This window comes from Orbicella faveolata, unplaced genomic scaffold, assembly GCF_042242905.1.
Source record: "Orbicella faveolata isolate gen_17 unplaced genomic scaffold, um_ofav_v1 contig_26, whole genome shotgun sequence".
In the NCBI taxonomy this organism is placed as follows: domain Eukaryota; kingdom Metazoa; phylum Cnidaria; class Anthozoa; order Scleractinia; family Merulinidae; genus Orbicella; species Orbicella faveolata.
In genome coordinates, this window is record NW_028301554.1 from 14,862,501 (window position 1) to 14,883,548 (window position 21,048).

At 38.4% G+C, this 21,048-nt stretch overlaps 3 protein-coding genes and 1 pseudogene across 3 annotated transcripts in view; 1 reads left to right on the forward strand and 3 right to left on the reverse strand.

Annotated features, from left to right (window-relative positions):
• LOC149108244 (uncharacterized) overlaps window positions 1-5,681 on the reverse strand; it is a 13,919-nt gene extending 8,238 nt beyond the window's left edge. The window contains exons 1-3 of the mRNA XM_089295231.1: window positions 5,349-5,681; window positions 4,088-4,344; window positions 2,547-2,661 (exon numbers count right to left, since the gene is read on the reverse strand). Coding sequence (XP_089151357.1) covers window positions 2,547-2,661; window positions 4,088-4,344; window positions 5,349-5,442 — 466 coding nt within the window. The 5' untranslated portion in view covers window positions 5,443-5,681. The remainder of the gene's footprint in view (window positions 1-2,546; window positions 2,662-4,087; window positions 4,345-5,348) is intronic.
• Window positions 1-21,048, reverse strand: part of LOC110062290 (A disintegrin and metalloproteinase with thrombospondin motifs 3-like) — a 72,092-nt pseudogene that overhangs the window by 20,368 nt on the left and 30,676 nt on the right.
• LOC149108245 (A disintegrin and metalloproteinase with thrombospondin motifs 6-like) overlaps window positions 8,405-21,048 on the forward strand; it is a 29,001-nt gene continuing 16,357 nt past the window's right edge. Inside the window, exons 1-9 of the mRNA XM_089296098.1 lie at window positions 8,405-8,567; window positions 10,399-10,403; window positions 10,778-10,823; window positions 11,339-11,367; window positions 11,621-11,687; window positions 12,569-12,879; window positions 13,489-13,636; window positions 13,939-14,105; window positions 14,876-14,962. Coding sequence (XP_089152224.1) covers window positions 8,405-8,567; window positions 10,399-10,403; window positions 10,778-10,823; window positions 11,339-11,367; window positions 11,621-11,687; window positions 12,569-12,879; window positions 13,489-13,636; window positions 13,939-14,105; window positions 14,876-14,962 — 1,023 coding nt within the window. The remainder of the gene's footprint in view (window positions 8,568-10,398; window positions 10,404-10,777; window positions 10,824-11,338; window positions 11,368-11,620; window positions 11,688-12,568; window positions 12,880-13,488; window positions 13,637-13,938; window positions 14,106-14,875; window positions 14,963-21,048) is intronic.
• LOC110062328 (adenosine receptor A3-like) lies at window positions 16,687-19,890 on the reverse strand. Its single transcript, XM_020769195.2, has one exon. It carries the CDS (start codon window positions 19,468-19,470, stop codon window positions 18,409-18,411), a length of 1,062 nt encoding a protein of 353 aa, XP_020624854.2. The 5' UTR covers window positions 19,471-19,890; the 3' UTR covers window positions 16,687-18,408.

Consider the following 21,048-nt stretch of genomic DNA (forward strand, 5'->3'; position numbering starts at 1 on the left):
AAAGATTCCCGCTTTTAAAGATTCCCCGTTCCCCGTTCCCTGTTCCCCGTTCCCCGTTCCCCGTTCCCCGTTCCCCGTTCCCCATTCCCCATTCCCCATTCCCATTCCCATTCCCATTCCCATTCCCCGATTCCCCGTTCCCCGTTTTAAAGATAGCCGCGCGATAATGGGTTTTATGCTGGGGCGGGGTCTTATCTTATCTTAAGGTACAAGCTGCAGAGGTAGATAGCCGATAATGGGCTAGACACCACACGCAGAGCAAGCTTTAAATTCGTGTGCTCTGCTAACCCTCTCCCCTTTTTCTGCCATCGCCGATCGTGATAGCTGTTTAGCCTTAGAAGCGTCCTTTACTTTCTTTCGTCGGCCCTCCACCATCCCCTGAGCTCCTCCTCTGCTCTTTCTACCCCTTACCGGGCTGGCTGTTTTTCGCCCCAACTTTATTCACTGAATCAAATATAGCGATGTTTAATTGATTAATTTGACACCTTAGCATTTGAATGGTTTGAAATAAACGCCACGTGAGTGGCCAAATTAATCCAAACAAGTGTTTCAGTGATTCAGTGGTTTCTGGCCGCATGCACTACCGCGATTATAACCATTTCATTATAATCTTTTGTGCGCTGGGTTTATAAATAGGCGTCGCTCTCGGCATAAAAATAATTTTGATTGTTTTGTATTCGGTATTGTAACATATTTCGTTCCCTTTATAACGTCAGGTCATACATAAGTCAACTTAACAATATTGGTATGTCGGAGAGAAATGTTAATTTGCCCATAATGATTTAAGTAACTCCTTAGGTTTTCCAAGTTTCAGGTTTTTTTAACTTGAATTTAAAAATGCTTGAATTCAAATGTCAGTTTGCAATTATAGGCTCTACTCAAACTCTGTTGCTCTCAAGTCAAACGAGCTGCAAATAGACCAATTTCGATATATTAAAATTCAGCCTAATACAATAGACCTTAGCACGAGGCCCTGGGGAATAAATCCCACAAACTCTGCAGTTATTCCCCAGAGCTTCATACTGCCTCATACTGAGGTCTATTGTTTTAGGCTGAATTTTAATATATCGAAATTGGTCTATTTGTTTGGTGGGACGGCCAGACTTCGTTGTGCTAAATTAAATTAGGGACGATAGCTACGCCGAAGACGACGCCTAGTCAAAAATGAATTTATATTTTACCAGCGAAATTCGCAATTGTCTAGATCTGCTCAGTGCGCTAATGGCTATTAATACGTGCTCAGGCTAAATATGCAATGACAGCATTCAATTCCGAATGGAAAAACAAAAAATTAGCCGTTGTCCTTTGCGTTCCTCAGACAACGCAAAACTTGGTCGTTTCACGTTCTGGTTTTGCAGGGGACGGCAAAGAAATGTATTTATAACGTACGTGCACAGCATTGTTTTGCTCATTAAAACTTTTTGTTTGCTGACGTTCTCGCTGCCGTCATCGTCGTGGTTTGCTTAAGCTCCCTAATGATGAAAATATATAAAACTTCGAATTGGGCGTGATTCGGTAATTTCCCAAGTCAAACAAACTTGTCGGGCTCTAAATTCGTCATTTGGTCTTTGTCCATAAAAAATCACAATATAGTCAGTGTAAGATCCAAGTGCAACATTTTTTCTATTATTCGTTCTTGCGTAATTTGTTTTTCCTTTGCGTACGCAAATTAGTTTATACTTCTTTTCGTCCTTTTGTTTAGTCTTTTTTTTGCGTCAATTTAGGTGTTTATTCCTTTTTGTCAGTTTTCGCGCCCTCGTTAGCGTTTCTTTGCTGTTTCATCTTCATTAGCGCCTTTCTACGTTTCTATAGTTTTATTTTCCGCATGTCCTAGCGTATTTTCCATATCACAGCTTTGCAGTACAGTTTTGGGGCAGTTCATTTTGGTCCGCGCTTAGCGCAGTTCTATTTAGTTTTCGTGCTAGTCTCTTCGCGTTATTCGCAGTCCGTTTCACAACAGTTTTCTCTGGCCGAAACAATGTAAGTGTAATTCACAGTCCTCGTTTTGCAGTTTTGTTATTTCTTTATTCGAATTTAGCTTAGTCGCAACTTGTAACTTTTGCTCTTTTACTGTTTTAGTTTCAACTCACGCTGTTTGTATCCACGTTATTTGCATCTACGCCGCTCGTATGCACACTCTTTGTACCACGCCGTTTTGATTTGTGGGGTTGTTTATTAAAGGCCAAAGAGAGTTTTTACGCTTATTGCAGTTTCAGTCAGGTTTTCTCTATTGCAGTGTGGCTGCATCATGGCCGATGATTGTTGAGGGTGATGGTCTTCAATTTAAACCACAGAGTTACGTTCCAGAGACTAGCTTCTCTACGTCACTAGTTCATAACCTTTCTGGTCACTCTTGCGTCCTAATTCTCGACTCGCCATGCAAACTGGAAGGGTTAGGGATAGGGATATCTCTACTATAATAATTAAAGGGAACTTTGACAAGGGAATCACTTATTTATAGGGAACAAGAAAGAAAAAGTGAAATTTTCAAGATATCGAGGGAACACCCCCATCCCCCGGGAGACCCTCTTTATTTGTGCTTTTACCTATCCCGCATCTCTCTCCACGGACTCCTACAGGACAGATACACCGAAAACCTTTATCGGTGAAGCCAGCTTGACAGGTGCTATTGCTCTTACATAGGCGTTTTCTGCATAGATTCTGTTTAGACAAAGATAATAGATAACATTAGGAGTTTGGGGTGCCCTTGTTTCACCCCGCACTTCCTCTTTATCTGACACGTCAGTGGAACCTGGTTAATACGGACACCAAATGAACGTAAAAAAGTGTCAGTATTAATAATCCCTTGAACGTTAGTGTGTCACTTGGGTAACAGAAAAAGTCTCCACTGTTTGCATTAAAGGAGCTAAGTCGCGGTATAAAAATTGCAAAGAGATAATAATAAACCATCAAGGAACAAACTTGAAACTAGCCTGCGCAGCAAGTGTTTCCGTACAGAGATCTTTTCCGCATTCTGGCCGCGCGTGAATTGGAGCGAGAGGAAAACCTCGACGAAGAAGAGGGTGGTGAGGCGAGAGAGGAAACGCTTTCCCGCAAACCCCTCGATTTTGAAAAACGCCCACTGGTTTTGACGGTTGAGTTCATTTATTGATTGACAGCTTTGTCACCGAGCTAAAATCATAATTAGTGTATGTACCTACATACTAGTTTGAAGGGCAAAAAGTGAAATGTTCGTCTTAAGATCAGCTTTTCCTGTGGTTTAACTCTAAAACCGTTCATTAGCTTGACGGTCCGTTTCATTCACTTGCTGCTAAAAAAATTTAACCGTTAACTATAGAACCACTCAGAAATCAGGGCTTATAGCCTCTGTTTGAAAATTATTACCGCGAGTAAATTCGCGTTTGCAGGGAAAACAACAACCAGTCGCCGGCTTCTAAAATTCAGTCTTTCGTTATTTAGACACGAAAAACGACTCAGTAAAGCTAAGCGAGGTTGCCAATAAGACTATCAAAGATTGTTTCTCCTTCCCTGGTTCCTGTTTGATTTCCGCGCTCGATCGATAATTAAAACAGCAGCTGAAAGATTTTAAAAACTTTCACTGAATCCAGTGGGTAATAGAGCCACCAAATATTTACCCTCTAAAAGATGGCGCCTTCTGAGTAAAATCGAATAAGTACCATCCACGTGAAGTCTAATAGATCTTCGCTGAGGTTAGCACAACATTGTGCAAGTCACGCACGAGTTATTCCTGGAATCATTCAAGCGAACTTAATACACTTGTCAATCATGATGACCTCGCCGCACTAATAAGGAGCCCCGTTCGTGGGCGATCGGGTTTTTTCAAAAATCAAGGGGTTTGTGGGCAAGCGTTTCTTCTCTCGCCCCACCAGCCTCTGCGTCGTGGACTCTTTGCTCTCGCTCCAATTATAATTACGCGCGGCCAGAATGCGGAAAAGCTCTTCTAACGGGAACGCTTGCCATGCAGCCAGTAACTTGAGACATTTAGGTTAAGTTTTTCAAGATGCGCAAACCGTGAGGTAGCTCCATTGATCGGACTAATTTGCGAGAAAAAAGCTAACACCAAATGTAAGACTAAAAGGAATTGAGTGACTATCACAGCTCTTACCTCGACACCATTATAAGTAAAGCCTGGCGTTTTCTCTAATCCGACAGCAAACTGTTTGTCGTTGGTGACGTTATTTAAATCGCATTGATGGCTTCCGTCCTTCGAAGGTCCTACATTAATGGACACACAATTGGGCTCCAAATAGCACAGCAGCCGACAGCTCCCCTCATTGAGCACTTGCTCAGTTCTGATCACATGACCATGCAGAGCCTTGTTTGGTACTTCTTCCTTAAATATCAAGATGCGGGATTCTTCATCTGTTTATGACAAAAAAACAGTCGTATATTTTAAAAGGTATATAATATCGAGTTATGTGTGAATAAGCAATTGACCGACGTGCCGTACGCAGGGAAGCGGTCGACACTAGCAAACCCAAGTCTCAGAACCTAAGAAACTAAGTTCTAGTACCTAGTGATTTAGCAACAATGGAACTACTTATGAGAACAATGAAAGGGCCGGTTGAGGTATGAATCGGCACTCTGAATATTATTACAGCTGCCTGTGTTTACTTTCGCCATGAAAAAAAGACCGTTGTTGTAATACTCAATCATTCCTGTCCTCGTTTTTGCGGATAGTCGCTAAGTAATCTGCTTGGCAAAGATTTCTCTTTAGAGTGACTGTCGCGTTAAAAACGATTAATAAAACTGATGAAAAATCTCGAGAATACGCTGATTGCAAAGTCGGTGTCATAAACCTTGCACCTCGTTGATTGACGTCTTTCCGAACGTGCTGCCACGAAACATGTTTCGAGTTCCATTGTGAAATACAACTATTAAGGAATAACCTGAAATTACTAACGTTAGATCAATTTAGATTGAAGTCAGTGGACTGGCCGTTTCAAATACACAAGTAATTCTCCTTCCTTAAAGCGAACAATTTATTCGCAGAAACTCGAGCATTTAGCTGCACGTACATTTGAGCAGGAAAAAGAAATGAAAAACTGGTGTTAAGTGCATTGAAGTAATGGTTTCTTCCTTCTTTTTAACCGTCTATAATTAAGCGAAGAAGACGAAGTAATCCCGGTTAAAGCTAAGCATCTGCGATTCAGGAAAAACTCAGAGATACAACGCCATGCTTTTCTTACTTATGTGATATAAAAAAATTACTTATGTTTGAGTTAAAACGGTCTAAAAGTTAAGGTGCACGATAGCTGACACAGGAAGATATAACGATTTAACGAGAAAACGAAAAATTAATGATCCCGTAAGAATTAAACTAGGAAAACATCTTCATGATATATACAGAAAACACTCTTACTTGCCTGCGTTATAATTCGACAAAACAAGTACAACAGGAAGAGAGAAAACCAAAAAGAGAGTTGAAGTTTTACTGCCGAGTTTCTCCAAGGACGCCATTCTTCCTCTGTTAATGAAGATGTTGATCTGAGTTAAGCTCTTGTCTTGCCCCAGTGATAATGCTTGTTACGCAAACTCGTTTGTCTAAGCTCTCGGAAATTAATGGTATTCCGCTAAATTCGATTTTCAATTTGAGCTAAATCTCACTATGACATTCGTTTAGGCCATAAATTTTAGCTAAGTCACTGTTGATTCGACTTCGAGTTGCAGGATGTAAAAAAAAACTCATTAAAAATCGATGTTAAGTTAAAAATAATATACTGCATGTAAACAGATAAACAGGTGTCCGGTCATACTGTCTGTACAGTAGTTGGCCAGCGAAATTTGAGGAGCTTGATATGGTTCTTGAGCTGATTGTAAAAAAAAGCCTGAATTTAATGTTTCCAATGAACTTTCTATTTTCAATAGCTTGACTATTTCATATATTAAGGCTGAAAATCTTAAGTAGAAAAACGGACGAAAAACTTTCGAACTCATGAATAGTTCACGCGGGGTTATGAACGGAAACACAGGCAATTAGATAGGGGCCGGATGGAAACATTTCGCAAAAACCATAATTTGTTAAAGAGTTTGTTCAGAGAACTCATTCAAAGTCCTAAGCCCTGCGGAAACTCTCGGCGCGACACCGCCCGAAAATTCTGAATTGAATTTTAACAACTGTCAAATTTCTTTGTCCGTTCATTGGTTAGTTTTCATATTCTCTAAAGGACGGACATTAAAGCTGTTTTAAACAGCGTGCTTTTCATTAACGCCCTGTTTAGATGCCCTGTCAACTTTTTGAATAAACATCAAACAAAGCAAATGGGAAGATGTTCATAAATATAACTAGTAGTTGTAAACGACTTGTAAAAGGGTGTTGTTTTCATATCGTTTCATTTGGCCGGCAAGTTTATTAATTGCTACCAAAATATGAGAAAGCGGAGTATAAATAAATGATAGACTCTAATTAGCCCAGAGAAAGTTTTGAAACTGAGCCAAAGAGAGGTTCAATTGAATTGTTTACATAGGCTAATGAATCTCTTTGTTTTGAAGAGCCGAGTCGTTATTTACGTTCTGGCCGGTGTATATGTATTGGGACTTCGTACGGTTATGAGTTCTCTGAACAAAATCTTCAAAAAATTATGGTTTTTGCAAAATGTTTCCATCCAGTCCCTATCTAATTGCCTGTGTTTCCGCTAATAACCCCGCATAAACTATTCATGAGTTTGAAAGTTTTCCATCAGTTTTTCTACTTAAGATTTTTGCCTTAACATATAAAATAGTCAAGCTATTGAAAATAGAAAGTTCATTGGAAACATTAAATTCAGGCTTTTTTGTTTGCAATCAGTTCGCGAACCATATCAAGCTCCTCAAATTTCGCTGCCCAACTACTGTACAGATAGTATCACCGGACACCAGTTTACCTGCGTACATGCAATGTGTTATTTTTAACTTAATACCGATTTTTTACATCCTGCAACTCGAAGTCGAATCAATAGTGGCTCAGCTAATATTTATGGTCTAAACGAATTGTTTACATGGGCTAATGAATCTCTTTGTTTTGAAGAACCGAGTCGTTATTCAAGTTCTGGCCGGTGTATTTGTAATAGGACTAAAATGGTGTTAAATTTAGAAATAAATGTACGAGAATATTCCTAGGACTGACAAAATAGGACGAGGCAGCGGGCCGAGCCAATTTGGCAGGCCGAGGATTTGTTTGAATTCAGTTATTTCCAAGTTGGACCAAGATGCATTGTGAATATTGTATTGCAACCGGAATTTTTCAATTTACTTGTTATTCTGAATTGTATTATGGGCTGAAAATACATTTAAATATGGGAATAAGCACACGATATGTCATAAATAAAAATTTTAAAAACGATCTGTGGCTAAAAATGTTTAGATATACGAGCTTTCGACTGCTAGATCCACAGTCTTCGACGGACAAAGATGAATGACGAAATATGAATATAAATGAGTAAAAATAAAAAGAATGGACTAAATTAATTATGAATGTGTGTAAAAAGAATAGTTGTATTGCCCAGGGAGTGGGCAGGAATTGTTGACAGCATTTGGAGTCACCATAGTATGCCACGATTCTAATGTTTTCCTTATTCGGAAACTGCCTTTGTTAATTAAGGAGGCGTTGTTAAAGTCAATAGAATGTTCATGGGACCACGCATGGTTCGCAATTTTGGAGCCTTTAGCCGCTGTTTTGATATTTCTTATGTGTTCTTTTCTTCGGGTATTAAACGCTCTGCCAGTTTCACCGATATAACACCATGAACAGTCGGCGCAAGGAATTTTGTAAACAACGTTGGTTTGTGAATCCGGAGCAGGACGAAATTTCGGGGCCGGGAACTGTTGTTGTAGAGTGGTCATCGGCTTATTTATAACCGAAATATTATGTTTTTTTAGGACGCGGGTCAAGGGCTCAGTTATCCCTTTGATGTATGGAAGAGACGCGAAAGACTTGCGTGACTCGGAAGGTTCAACCAAATTAAAAAACATTCCAACAAGTTCCTCAGGGGGTAAATTTGGAGATGGTTGAGTTTTCTTGGTTTGTATATCACGGATAAATTTGCACGGATAGCCATTAGACTCCAACGCTACGTAAACATGATTAAGTTCTTGTTCTTTCCCTTCAGATTTGTTAGGTAGATCTAACGCTCTATGCAAGAGGGTTGCTGCCGTGCTCACTTTGTGTGGCACATTCATGGCAGCTCAATTGTATTTTACTGTACATCTGGAACGACATCACCACACTTACTAGTTCACAGAAATGTCTCGCTCTTTACCGCATTGGCTTGCATTGTTTAAATTGCAGCTCAAGGCAGTAGAGAAAAACTTCAAATCTACAATGAACGGTAAAAGGTTACGTACGTGTAGCCTAGGTGGGCGGGATTTTGTTTCCGAGTGCAAAACTTTTCGACAGTGTGTAGCCTGTATTCCCGATTAACCCTCGCAGCTACAGGACGAGATAATGAGGACTTTTCAGTATGATCTAAACGAAGCAGAAGCTTATAAGAAAAAGGCGCCAAAATTTGTCTCGTGGAAGGCGAGCGAGAGGGACTGGACAGAGTTCTATTCCGCAATATTCCTCGCACAATCTCCACGGAAATCGTCCAAATTTCAGTTGGAAGATTGTGAGAAACGATAATGGTTTACTGGAAGATCCGACATAATTGCGATATATTCCTTGTGCCAGTCATATGAAGCAGTTTCCATCGAGTTTACTTGTTGTTTACGAAGGTCTGCAAAGTCGTTGTGTTAAAACGAAACTGGGCTCAGAAGTACGTGATCAACTTTGTTGAAGTAAAGGACAAGAGCGAAATGTAAGGTAGCAAACTTTCAATTATTTAATGTTTAGCCTAGTGCTATGGTGAAAATTTGTTGTTACTTTCTGAACGAAATTCGGCCTGTCTCGGTCGTTTGTCTGGCCGTTCTTCGCCTTCAACCGGCCGCTTATCATGTGCTTGAGTGTTTTGAATCAAACTCTATGTAATACGTAATGGAGTTAATTGTAACATTTTTATGGCAAAAATTCCTTATATGTAAGCTCTTAAAAAGATTTTCAATAGCCACCGTTAGCGGAGACATTTTATCGTCATGTTGGACAAAACTGAAAACAGAACTCGGTGGAATTATGCATAAAGAGTTTGACGCCTTGCAAACCTGCAACTTTCTTTGTGGCTCGTTTACAAAAGAAAATGAATTATCTTACGAAGAAAGTGGGCGAAAGGTTTAAATGAATCAAAGTCAGAAAACTTCGAAAAACTAGAGCATTCAATTACAGAGTAGCTTCGTTTACAGCTACGATGTAACAATGTCCTAAACAAGAACTCAGTTCAGTCCTCTTATATAGAAGACCTCATTACGGAACTCGAAACAATTTAATAGCGATTCATTGTACTTGAGAATAGATCGAATAGAATAGATTTTTTAGTAATTTCCACTTGCAGTTACGCCACCGGTGAGGTAATTCATCACTTATCGTTTCTCGAACATACGAATTTCCTATACTCAATTATATTATCATCTTAGAAGTCAGTAGAGCTTTTTTTATACATGTCCTGAATAAAGCAGCTCCTCCACCGCTTGAAAGAAAATGAAGCAGTGATATATTATCAATGGCATGGAATGTACTGGTAAAGAAAAAGAACAAATTAATGAGAGAATAGAATGGCAAGGGGGTAGCTTTTGTCCCTTTAGAAACGTTCAAGCTGCTTGTGTCAAGCTGACAAAGATAAAATCTGTAATCAACGGCTTCTTTGAATGATATGAGGACAAAATGATAACGTAAGAGTATCTTGATAATTCTTCATTAATTCAGGTTTAATTGTAACGCAACCGTAACTCATGTCCCAGATATCTTCAAGAGAAAATTGTTTCTAAAGTGCATGCAAAGTATAGACAAGAATTATTTTCTTTTCCCATCTTTTTCTCTTTGTAAAGGATATGGTAACGTTCAAATAATCAATCTCTAGTTTAAGTAGTAAAGGTCGACTTAGATCATATCGCAGCTTAGAAGTATATGATTTATGTCCTACTAGTAGTTGACTTTTCTTGCAAGAGCTGATAAAAGAGGCAATCTCGAGGGAATAATTGTGTTACTTGTGTTTGACGGTTTTAGTCGCTAAGTTTGTACATGTACCTTAAAAGGTGCATGTAAAAGGTACATGTACAAGCTTGGCGACGAAAGCCAAACTTGCCGCTATGTCCAGTATGCTTGCTTTCTCTTGTCTTACACTACGCGTGTGAAAGAAATAAAGCTAAAACGCCACGTCTATCATGCCTACGTCTGCAAGATTCACACCTCAAATGATGCCCATTGTTGTCTTAGAATTCACTGAGATAAATACTCTTGAATGAACTATTACAGACTCGCTACCTTCTTAGCATCCAAGGTTGTCACCGCAGAAGAAGGAAGGTAGGATTTAAAAAAATAATATTGTCTTTATTCTGTTTCTTTTCTAGCCTTGGTATGATTGATATTGAAAAGAAAAAGAAAACACAGTTTTTTGCATCTTTCGACAAAAAGGCGAAGCCGTCTCCTACAGACACGATCACCTTTGATCATTTTCTTTCGTCTCTTTCTTTTACTTTATAAAAACATTATTTTGTGTTGTTCCGCTAAAACGTTCGTCCACGCGCCCTTGTGCATTGGGTGTGTAGAAATTATAAAACACATAGACATCCAACGACCACCGAACACACAAAATGCTAACTAAAAATACATAGCACCCTGCTGCTTTCGTTTGAAATACATATTTTTAGGCTTGTTGAGTTCTCAGTCTTATCCGTTATCTAAATTGCCGCATTTACTCGATTTTGTTTTATTTATGTCTTTCATCAGATGCTTCTCCTTGTCCGATGTCTGGCTCTCTTATTCTTCGTGACTGGTAAGACTCCCTTTTTTCAATTAAATACAAGTCGTTTTTTGTCTGGGGAGCGGGTAGATGCTAGACAATGCCTAAACCGCCAATCAAACACCCAATGTGTACGGCGGCAAATAATTTACTGCGTATGTTGCATCAAGCGTTTGGTTCGTTAGACATCCACTTCTCGTTCTTATTTCTTTTATTGTGTTGTTGTAGTATTTGCCATGCTTTTCTTGAAAATGTTACTTGGTTATAAAGTAAAGGTATTGAACTGTTTTCATTCTGCAAGTCAATATATGAAAGATCACATTTGAATTGGGGAGAAAGATCTGAAGACATCAGTGATCATCGCAGTTATATACACAACTTAAGCAGTTGTGAAATTTGAGCCTGAAAAAATTCAGGCCTGAGTGGGATTCGAATCCCGTTTAGGCCTGAATTTTTGCAGGCTTTAATTTCACGGCTGCTTAAGTTGTGTATATAGCTGAGATGATCATTGATGTCTTCATGTGTTTTCATTCTGTCGTTAATTGCAGGAAAAGAGCTAGGATCTGTGGATGCTGAGGTAAGATATGTTAAACTAGGCGGGATTATCTTCAGAAAGGTAAATAGACAATAATTTCCAAGGCATTGACACGGAGGCCTCAAGTCATTAGGAGTTGTGCAGGAAAGAAAGCATTTATTTTCACATCCAGACTGTGAATACCGCTAAGTTTTAAACTGAAATTCAGTATGTCTAATTAAAGAACTGTTAAACAATTAAGAACGTCACTGATGGACAGAAGCCGTCCTTTACAGTTTTTAGTTTGTTTGTTTAGCCCCTTCATCGTCACATGACAGAAATGGAAATTCAGCGGTTCTTTGGCGTTGAGACCTCCGCAGATGGTAAGTCTTAATTTGATACCACCCTAGTCCTAAAGATTAGATAACACCAGACGGGTATTGACTTCAATAGTTATACATATACATATCCGGAAAGTTATGCATGCCACGTATTGTTGTTCATCGCGTTACTATTAAACGGAAAGGAATGCTTTACTATTAAAGATGTAAGATAACAATTTCTTCTCGCAATCGGCAAACCCTCGGAAAACTATGCTAGGAAAATCTTCGGAAACTATTAGAATGTCCTCTGGGTGTCCGTAATCTTTGAACAATTTTTGGAAGTTAACGTCAAAATTTGGGAAAGTACCTAGAACATCTTTGTAAGAGAAAAATCGTCTTTCCTCAATATAGTGAAATAAAGATTACAAAATCCTACAAGATTTGGATTTCAGTTTCGTATTTTAATTGCGCTTCAGTGTTGTCTTGCCACTCGGTCGCAAAACCATTTTCCTGCTGCCATCCTGCAAGATCAGCCTCTCTACATTATAACATGTACCGTGCCGTATTATGACCAGTCCATATCAAGGGGTAAAATTTTGAACTACCACATACTTACTGTCAATTAAGAAGTGATATTCAATTCGAATCTGAGAAGCACACGAACCCTCACGCAGGATTTCCATGGCAACATAAGAAATGTATGGAAGTAAATGATGGTAGAAATATCAGATACATGTATATGGTAATCAGTCAGTGATGCATTGAGCAAATCAAACAAAAACAAAAACAGGTTCTCCCAACGTGAGTCGAATCCATCTTTCGCATGACTTTTTGTACTCAGTCTTGTCAAGGTGGATAAAAAGAGATAAAAGAAGTAGTAAATAAATAAAATAATCCTCAACTAAAAATTTTCAATCATGACAAAGTTTATCTCATTTTAGTACCCGAGTACGAGATTGCCGAACCTTATCAGTCAAATCAAGATGGAGAGTTCATACCCCACGCGCTCCACGAGCAACACACGCGCGACTTACACGATGGGGCGAGTTTCTATAAGATTGACGCATTTGGAAACAAAATGCATCTTAAACTAACAAGAAACACGCGGACGGTGAAACCGGGCCTGGAGCTTGAAACGAGGCACGAAAACGGTGACATCACCAGGACACCTGTCAAGTCAGATTCACTTTTTCATGGGAAAGAGATTTCAGATCCTGACTCTTTAGTCGCCGTGAGCAACGATAAAGGACTGGTAAGTTGTTTAGTTATAGTTTCTGCAATGTTGTCATTCGTATCAATACAAGAATGCAATTTTTGCATTTTTGAGCAACTTTTTGTATTTTACGCAACCGTTTGGGCCCTTGAGCAACTTTTGGACAAGTTTAGAGAACCTTTTGAGCCAAAAATGAATATCCACATTTTCAGAGGATATCACGACCAGAACAATCTCAGTTGATAATAAAAGGCCTTTTGAAAAAGGAAAGGCGTTTTGCTTTGTTTCTGACTTCTTAGTCCGTGCGCCCACCAACGGAAAAACTTTCGATCAATTTCAAGCGATTGCTCGCTATGATACACGAATCAATGCAATAGTTACTTCCCTTTGAATTTTATGTCATGTCAAATATAACAAGTTGCTTAAAGCTTTTATGCGAATATAATGGCGCATGTTTAATTGTTGATAAACAACTTCTTGAACTTTTGAAGCAACATTTGTCATTCCTGGCAACTTTTGATCCCGTTTTTGAGTAATTTTTTCAACGTTTTTAAGCCTAATCTATTAGCTTAATTGCAGGCAATGGATTGCGTGAGGCTTCTGTAGCATTTAGAGTACGGTCAATTTGATATCCTTCTTCTTTTTCAGACAGGCATGATCAAACTTTCATCTGAGACGCTTTTCGTTCATCCCCTTCCTGACCACCTGGCTAAGCACGTGACCACCGAAAGTGGGGCCAAGCCGCATCTTGTCTACCGGAAATCAACAGAGCCTCTTCATTGCGAAACTAGAACAGGTAGATCATTAAACAAAAATGGATAAGATTAGTACAGGGATACATGTTAAGCTAAAAATGTCAAAAACAGGTACGTAAATGGTACGAATAATAACAAAAATATCTTGTCAAACAAAGTAAAACGAAACACAACTCTTTCAATGTTTCATATGTCCAGAATCGAATCCAGGTGCATCTATATAATAAGTATAATTTTGTTTGCTATAGAAAGAAGGACGGTTGAATGATGACTCTTATTTGCAGTGGTAAACCGACTAGTATACCAATGTAATTCTGTTCGTTACGTGACGTGTTTGTCTTAGATGTCACTTCAAAATTTATTGGCCCAGCCAACCAATATGACGTCAGCAGTAGCACTTCTAGTTCAGTGGCACACAAGTACTTACAAGTGGCGCTTGTGGCGGATGAGAATGTCGCAGCTAAACATGGAAACCACACTGCAGACTTCCTGTTGGTTTTAGCAAACATAGTAAGTAGTGTTTTTACTGTTGGGGAGTCCATTCTTTCGAAACATTATTGCTACGCATCACGACATTATATTACAAACTCATCACTCTGTTTTAAAATCAGAACGCACAGACTGTCAGGTTTTTTTTGTTCCCTGACGGAATTCTTACTAACAGTGACTGTGTCGATCATTGCCTTGTCTCGATCATCAAACTCTGTATCTCTTTAAAGGCGTAGTGTTGTCTTAGAAAAGTGACTCTGCAAGAATCGCAATAACGACTGATTTAGAGCGGTTCTTAAACCAAAGTAATCTCTCTAACCAAACAGAAAAGGAAAAAAATCAATCTAATGAAACAATCAAAACTCGCAGTAAATATATGTAGCTGACGCAGAGCGTGGTAAAACGTGTGCGAGTGTTACGACTGGCTTTGGTTTTACTTCTGATTGGATGAAAAATTGGCGCGAGTTTTTTAAGCCAATCGTGTAGCGTACTAATGCAAAACCAATAGGTCATATTCGTATTCTCGGTATTGGACTGGAACTAGCTTGCAACTGAGGCTGTTGAGGGGAGTCTTTTCAAATGAAAACGACATTTATCTCTTTTTAATGATATCCACCGCATGAGCCTCCATTGCAAGCTAGTTCCAGTCCAATGCCGAGAATACGAATAAGGTCTATTACTTTCGACATTCAAGTTGTGAAAACCTCTCAAAAAAGACTTTCTAAACAGTTTATTGGTCTAAAAAGTTTATTGGTTGAGACAATATCTACTGATGTTGTTTTAATTTTAAGGTTGCTGGATCATTCCGTGACAATTCCATCGGAAAAATAAAAGTGAATTATGTGGTCAGCCGCCTTATAATCATCACCAACAAAGAGGTAATAATGCCATTATAAATCTGAAGGTTTAGGATGGGAATTTTGTAGTGTTTTTTTTCTTAGTGTAAGTAGCTTTTTTTTCTTTCTTTCTTTTTTTTTTGGAACCGATTTGTGTTTAATAAAGTTTCATTATTATAAAAATGGGAGTTTTAATTCATATTAGTTTCTTGGAATTCCATTGAAGAAAGGAAACGAAGCCTGTAAGGTGTAACTGAAATTCATTTTTATCAAATATTTTTATCCGTTTCGGTTTGAGACGAATTGAAGACGTTATAGGCAGATATTGTTTACAAGGCACAACATGAACTCTGCGAGACAAAGATATTATATTAATTAAGGATTTATATATATGTTTTTTCTATGGTCGACCTAGGTATTTTGCATCAGATCTGCTGCACCTGAAATCCGGGGCCCGTTTCTCGAAGGTCCCGAAAAGTTTTCGAACCCTAAAAGCCGTAGCAAAATTTCAAACCTTTTGACTACAGAGCTGTTTTATTCATATATTCTTGATACGAACAGAGGTTCTCTTCATACAAGAAGTTGTACACCTCTCTGTCTTTAAATACCGATGAACTAAAAATGGTTTTTCGCGCCTGAAAAGATTCCGGGCTTTCGGACTTCGACTTCACACGTTTATTCATCGTAACTTCACGATTAAATCTTCGACGTAAAAAATCGCAGAGATGTAAATCTTATTATGAGGATAACAGCACTCTATCACGGTATCAGCTAACGAAATACACGATTGCTTCATGTTATGAACAAAGCAGAGACGGCTAAATAACCTGAAAGAAGCAACTAATGACAATCTAGAAGGCATGAATAGAGTCCGCTTTTAATACAAGATAAATGTGCCTACAAGACTTTACAAAAGATACAAGATAAATGTGCTTACAGGACTTCACAAAAGATATACTATGCGTAGGCTGTATATTCAGTGTAAAAAGCTGTATAAAGCTACAATAGATACATTGTTTTTCGGCTAAGGTCAAAAGAAAAAATAAAACTAGAAGAAAATAGCTTTTCTTTATACTTCCCCACTGTACAAAACCATAGTTTGAACAGTGGCAATCTTTACCGAGAGTATTGAAACCTATTTACTTAAAACACAATATAGATTTCTTTATCGCAAGTCACTGTTTGTTCTGTAAGTTCTGAACATAAAAGATATTTGAAAACCTTTATTAAAAAAATGCTCTAACAATGTAGAAGTGCTATTTTAATAACTATTGGACTATAATTTCCCACTGACAGAGCAACAGAAGTCTTGCACTTCTTAAAACGAACACTATTAGTTATACGCGTTTAATATCTAAAAGTAACGCGTCTGCTTAGTATTTCGCGACAAGTGACTGTGAAACACAATAACTAATTATTATTTTAACTATAACAGAACATCCTAGGTTTCACTTATGCCCATTTCTTGGTGACAGTTTTTCAAGACTTACCTCGGACAAATAGTTAAAGTCTCTGGACACAGCATTTCTTAAAAGACATTTAAATCGTTGCCACCGAAGAGCAACAGTTTTGTTTGCTGTGATGATAACTGATTCATGCTTTAGTGTGCATCATCGTATTATGATGTGCACGAGAAGTTTGGAAAGCAGGAAAGAAGTGTAAGATTTGCTCGAGGCGTAGCCGAGAGCGACTCTGGCTTCTTGAGGACTCTCTAGAATTGCCAAATGTATCATAATTCGATGATGTTCGGCTAAAAGCATGAATTCATTGTTTTATAACATTGCCAATGAAAATAACTTTCTGGCGAGACTAAGTTAAGGTTGCTCACGCTATATGGTCCTATAGCCTTACTTAGCGCTTAGGCTTAGGTATACTGAGTTTGTTAGCCGGGCTTTACCAGCCATTTCCTGATTGCAGCCATTTTCTAAACCATTTTCTGATTGCCATGTTGGCTAAGCCAATGAATGTACTCTTGAACTACATTATCCAATGATCCAGTTTTTTTTAAAATTTCTTTTATTACCGTTTCTCCGAATGGCATAGAAGCCGGACTTACACAAATTACGGTCCCGTAATTACAGTTGAGTCACGAAAAAGAAATTGTAATTATATAACAAAAAAAACAAAACAAAACAAAACAAAACAAAACAAAAAACATTGACTAAGAATGCTTAGTTTACATGGGGCATACATATAACACACAAGTATTATTATTTCAGTTTGTAGTCGCTAATTAGTTGACAAAATTAGGCTAATGGCTTTATCACCTTTCGGCGAGTGTAGATTTTGCTTTTTTTCGATTTCGACCTAGAACTTTCGTAATGTTTGGAGATCTCAATTTTCCAAAATATTAAGATATGTTTTCTTGCGAAATCAAAAAGAAAAGCTTATTTGTTGCTATTGCTTGCTTGCTTGCTTGCTTGCTTCAAGAGAGACCGGAAATCCCCTCAGCTGCCTCCAATGCGAAATTGATGGATTGATGATTCTTGAATAGCAAAAGACAAAAAGCTAAGACAGCTGACAAAAGAACTTTGTACAACTTTGACTTAATGGTTACTATACTCAACACCAACACTGCTTGCTTCCGTATAAAGCCATGTTGTAATCGTTAATCGACTGAGTGCCCCACCCACCTTCCTTCTCAAAAATTTCAGTTTTATTTGCTTCAGTAGGGAACTTAAGCAACGACAGCGCCTAGTCAGAAATGAATTTACATTTTTCCAGCGAAATTCGCCATTGTCTTGATCAGTTCAGTACGCCAATGGCTGTAAAAGCGTGCTTAAGCTAAATATACAATAACAGCGCTCAATTCCAAATGGAAATACGAAAAATTAGCCGTCGTCGTTCGCATTCCTCAGACTACGTATTTCTCGTTCTTGTTTTGAAGAGGACGGCAAAGAAATATACAAAGATTTGTAATGCACGTGCACAGTCATTGCTCTGCTCATTAAACCTTTTGTTTGATGACATTCTCGTTGGCGTCGTAGTGGTGCTTTGCTTCAGCTTCCTTAGTATTCCTCTGATGCAAAAAAGACCTCGGCCTAAAACGTTTAGAATATGATCGATCTTTCTTTTGTTGACTAACGACACGTTTTTATCTGACATCAAAATGAAGGATTTGTCTTATTAATTGAAGTCACAGCGAAGCAATGACGGCAGTAATTAATTAGTACTTTCACTCTCTGATCTTTAGGTAGAACCTCAGAGCTTTATAAAGTAATAGAAAAATAGCTCCGGGCTTAGATACAGTGCAAAGCAAATCATTAAAATAGAGCTGTTGTACTGATCTAATTTGTTTCCCTTTTAATTCCATTTACACTTTATTCAGAACCATTTATTGGGGCAGAAAACATAAATTTACGTTCAGAATGGATTTACTTTGAATTAAACGGGCTAAGCAGAAAAGGAACTAATTAAATACTATACTACGATATACGAAAAAGAGAAACAACCCGTCGACAAACATGCAGCCCTTAAATCCTGTCTTGTTACAATTTGGTGTTCTCAATTTCTTGTTCGAACGCTGGTTGATTAGGGGCGGTTTCCACAGCTACTAGCATCGATGTCAACGTAACAGCGCTAGCCCTGCTACTTATTCCTTTAGTATTTATCTTGGTCGCGCTCATTATGGATTTCGCGTTTGGCCTTCTGAGGCAGTACTTGCCCATCACTTGTTTGAACTCAGGGATTCTAAGTGCGTACACAACTGGATTTACGAAAGAGTTGGAATAATTTAGCAGAACGGTAATATAATAAATGGTGAAAGTTCCTGAAGCGATATGATCGACAGAGACTATGAAAAATATGACAATACTCAGAGGCAGCCAAGACAGCAGAGACAGAACGGATACAAGAAGCAAAGTCTTTGTCAATCGTTGGTTTTGTAAGACTCTGTTTTGGTGTTGCCACACGAGACGACCCTGTCGAAACTTTCTCCAAACACCGATGTTACAACCGCATATGGCGGATGCCACAATCACGGCGTAAGGTATCCAGGTGTATATGGCATGCCTTTGAGACATGAAGCTGAGGAATGCGAGGTAAACTAGGGATACAACGAGAGTTGTTATCCACGCCGCAACAATGACAGTGCGGTACGTTCTTGTTGACAGTGCTCGATGTTTAAGCGGCCAATAAACGGCGTAAAATCGCTCGCCAGCCATCAATACCGCAGAAATTGTCGACGCCTGTAAAAAGACAGTGTCTATGATTATGTAGAACAGATGCAAAAGCCTATTCATAGTTCCTCCCCACAGCCCAAAATGATCAACACCAATGATGTAAATGTAAACCGGTAGAGAGACAGCTCCCAGCATTAAGTCAGCAAATGCCATATTGATGACAAGAAATAGACTTTTCTTACGGAATCGGTTCTTCGTTAACACAAAGGCGACAATAGTGAGCAAGTTTCCGACGACAATGAAGACAGATGCCAGCATGTAGGCGGTGCACCATGCAATTCCTTCTGCTTCAGAAAGAGTATTGTTCCATGAACTATACGTACTCCTTCCGTTGTTGTCGTCCGCGGTGTCAGCCAACGTGCTGTTCATTTTTGTCCTTTTAACTAAATGACAAAAACGTTAACTTTACAATATGCCAAAGAGGAGGGGAATAACAGGTCGTGCGGACTGGCGAAAATCGGGAACACGTAGCGGCACCACTTATCAGGCAAATAATTAATGGCAGTGGTCTAGACACATCATTTAGTAAACGCTTTAGGCTTCTCGTCAAAAGATAGTGCCATGAGAAGCTGTTCTCTGTCGACGAGTCTGAATGAAATGTTATTGTTCAGACAAAAGTAAATTTAACTATACCCAAAGAGGGTTGGACAAGTATGGACCATGCATTTAAGCGCAACCAATCATTAAGTAGTGGTCTCATGGAAATTCAGGAAAAATTCTGAATAATATTTAGAATGTAAATAACGGGTGAAATTGCTAATATTTGCGCTAACCTGAAGCGACGGGAGATTGCCCACTAGCCATCTCTCTTATTAAAAATCTAATAAAATTCAGAATTAGATGTATTTTGTTTTTGCTTTTCAGAACTACGCTAATTCCTTTTCATAAGAATTCTTCATTCGCCCTCCCATTCGGTTTAATCAGATTTATACCTAATCACAAATTGGCAATGCTTTATTATTTTGTTTATAACGGTTAATATATTTTCGGGCCAACTGATAAGAAGATCATATCGCTACCACAGTAAAATGAAACCACCGTCTTCTTTCTCTGCTCAGTATTTTTCTGCTGAAATCGTGGGGCAAAGTAATCCGTAAATGAGGAAAGAAAATGGCTGCTTTTAAGAGCACGAGGAAAAATCCGTATTATTTCCTGTCGCTCTATTTCTTGACGATACACGAGGAGAAAATGAAACAGCCTACTTTAATATGTTACAGCTGCCAAGATGAGTCAAAATCTCGCAAAATTATTAAGTAAAATTTTATAAACACATAATTCGTGTTAAAATAAACCATTGTCCCATTTCATTTTTGCTGTGCTCTTATTACATAATGCCTTCTTAATACCTTATACTTTCAAATCAAAGGAATGTTGCATAAACGAAAGGAGTACTAACGAATAATAGACCTTAAAACATCACAATGGCGACCTATTGCGGAGGATTGAAACAGTATAAAGAAATTGCTTAAAAAATGCGCTGTGACTATCATATTCTTTATATTTATGAAAGAAGGCACAGTTCTTTCCAACAACAGCGGCCTATAGTATATCTAATGGAGCTGACTCCCGGAAGGCAATTCTCGAAAAAAATAGTCAAGGTTTTTATAACTTTTTTGGTGTTATTCAACCTTTGGAGGTTTCCGTTGATTTAGAATAAATCAGAAAATTAACTTAATATATATAGCTTGAAATAATTGAATATTATATCTGGTAAAACTTTCTTCCTTCTTTTTGGGATTACTTCATAATATTTTTTTACCTGCGCGATGATAAGCTGGCCGCACATTTTTTTAAAATGGGATTTGCAATTGAGTACTGATCAGCTTTCTTTTTTGAGTTAGCATCTAAGAACCATTTGTATAGTAGTCGTTTACACCACCAACAATTACAAAAATCGCTGAATTCGGGTCTCAATGCAACGAATGAATGTTATGATATTCACAGGGA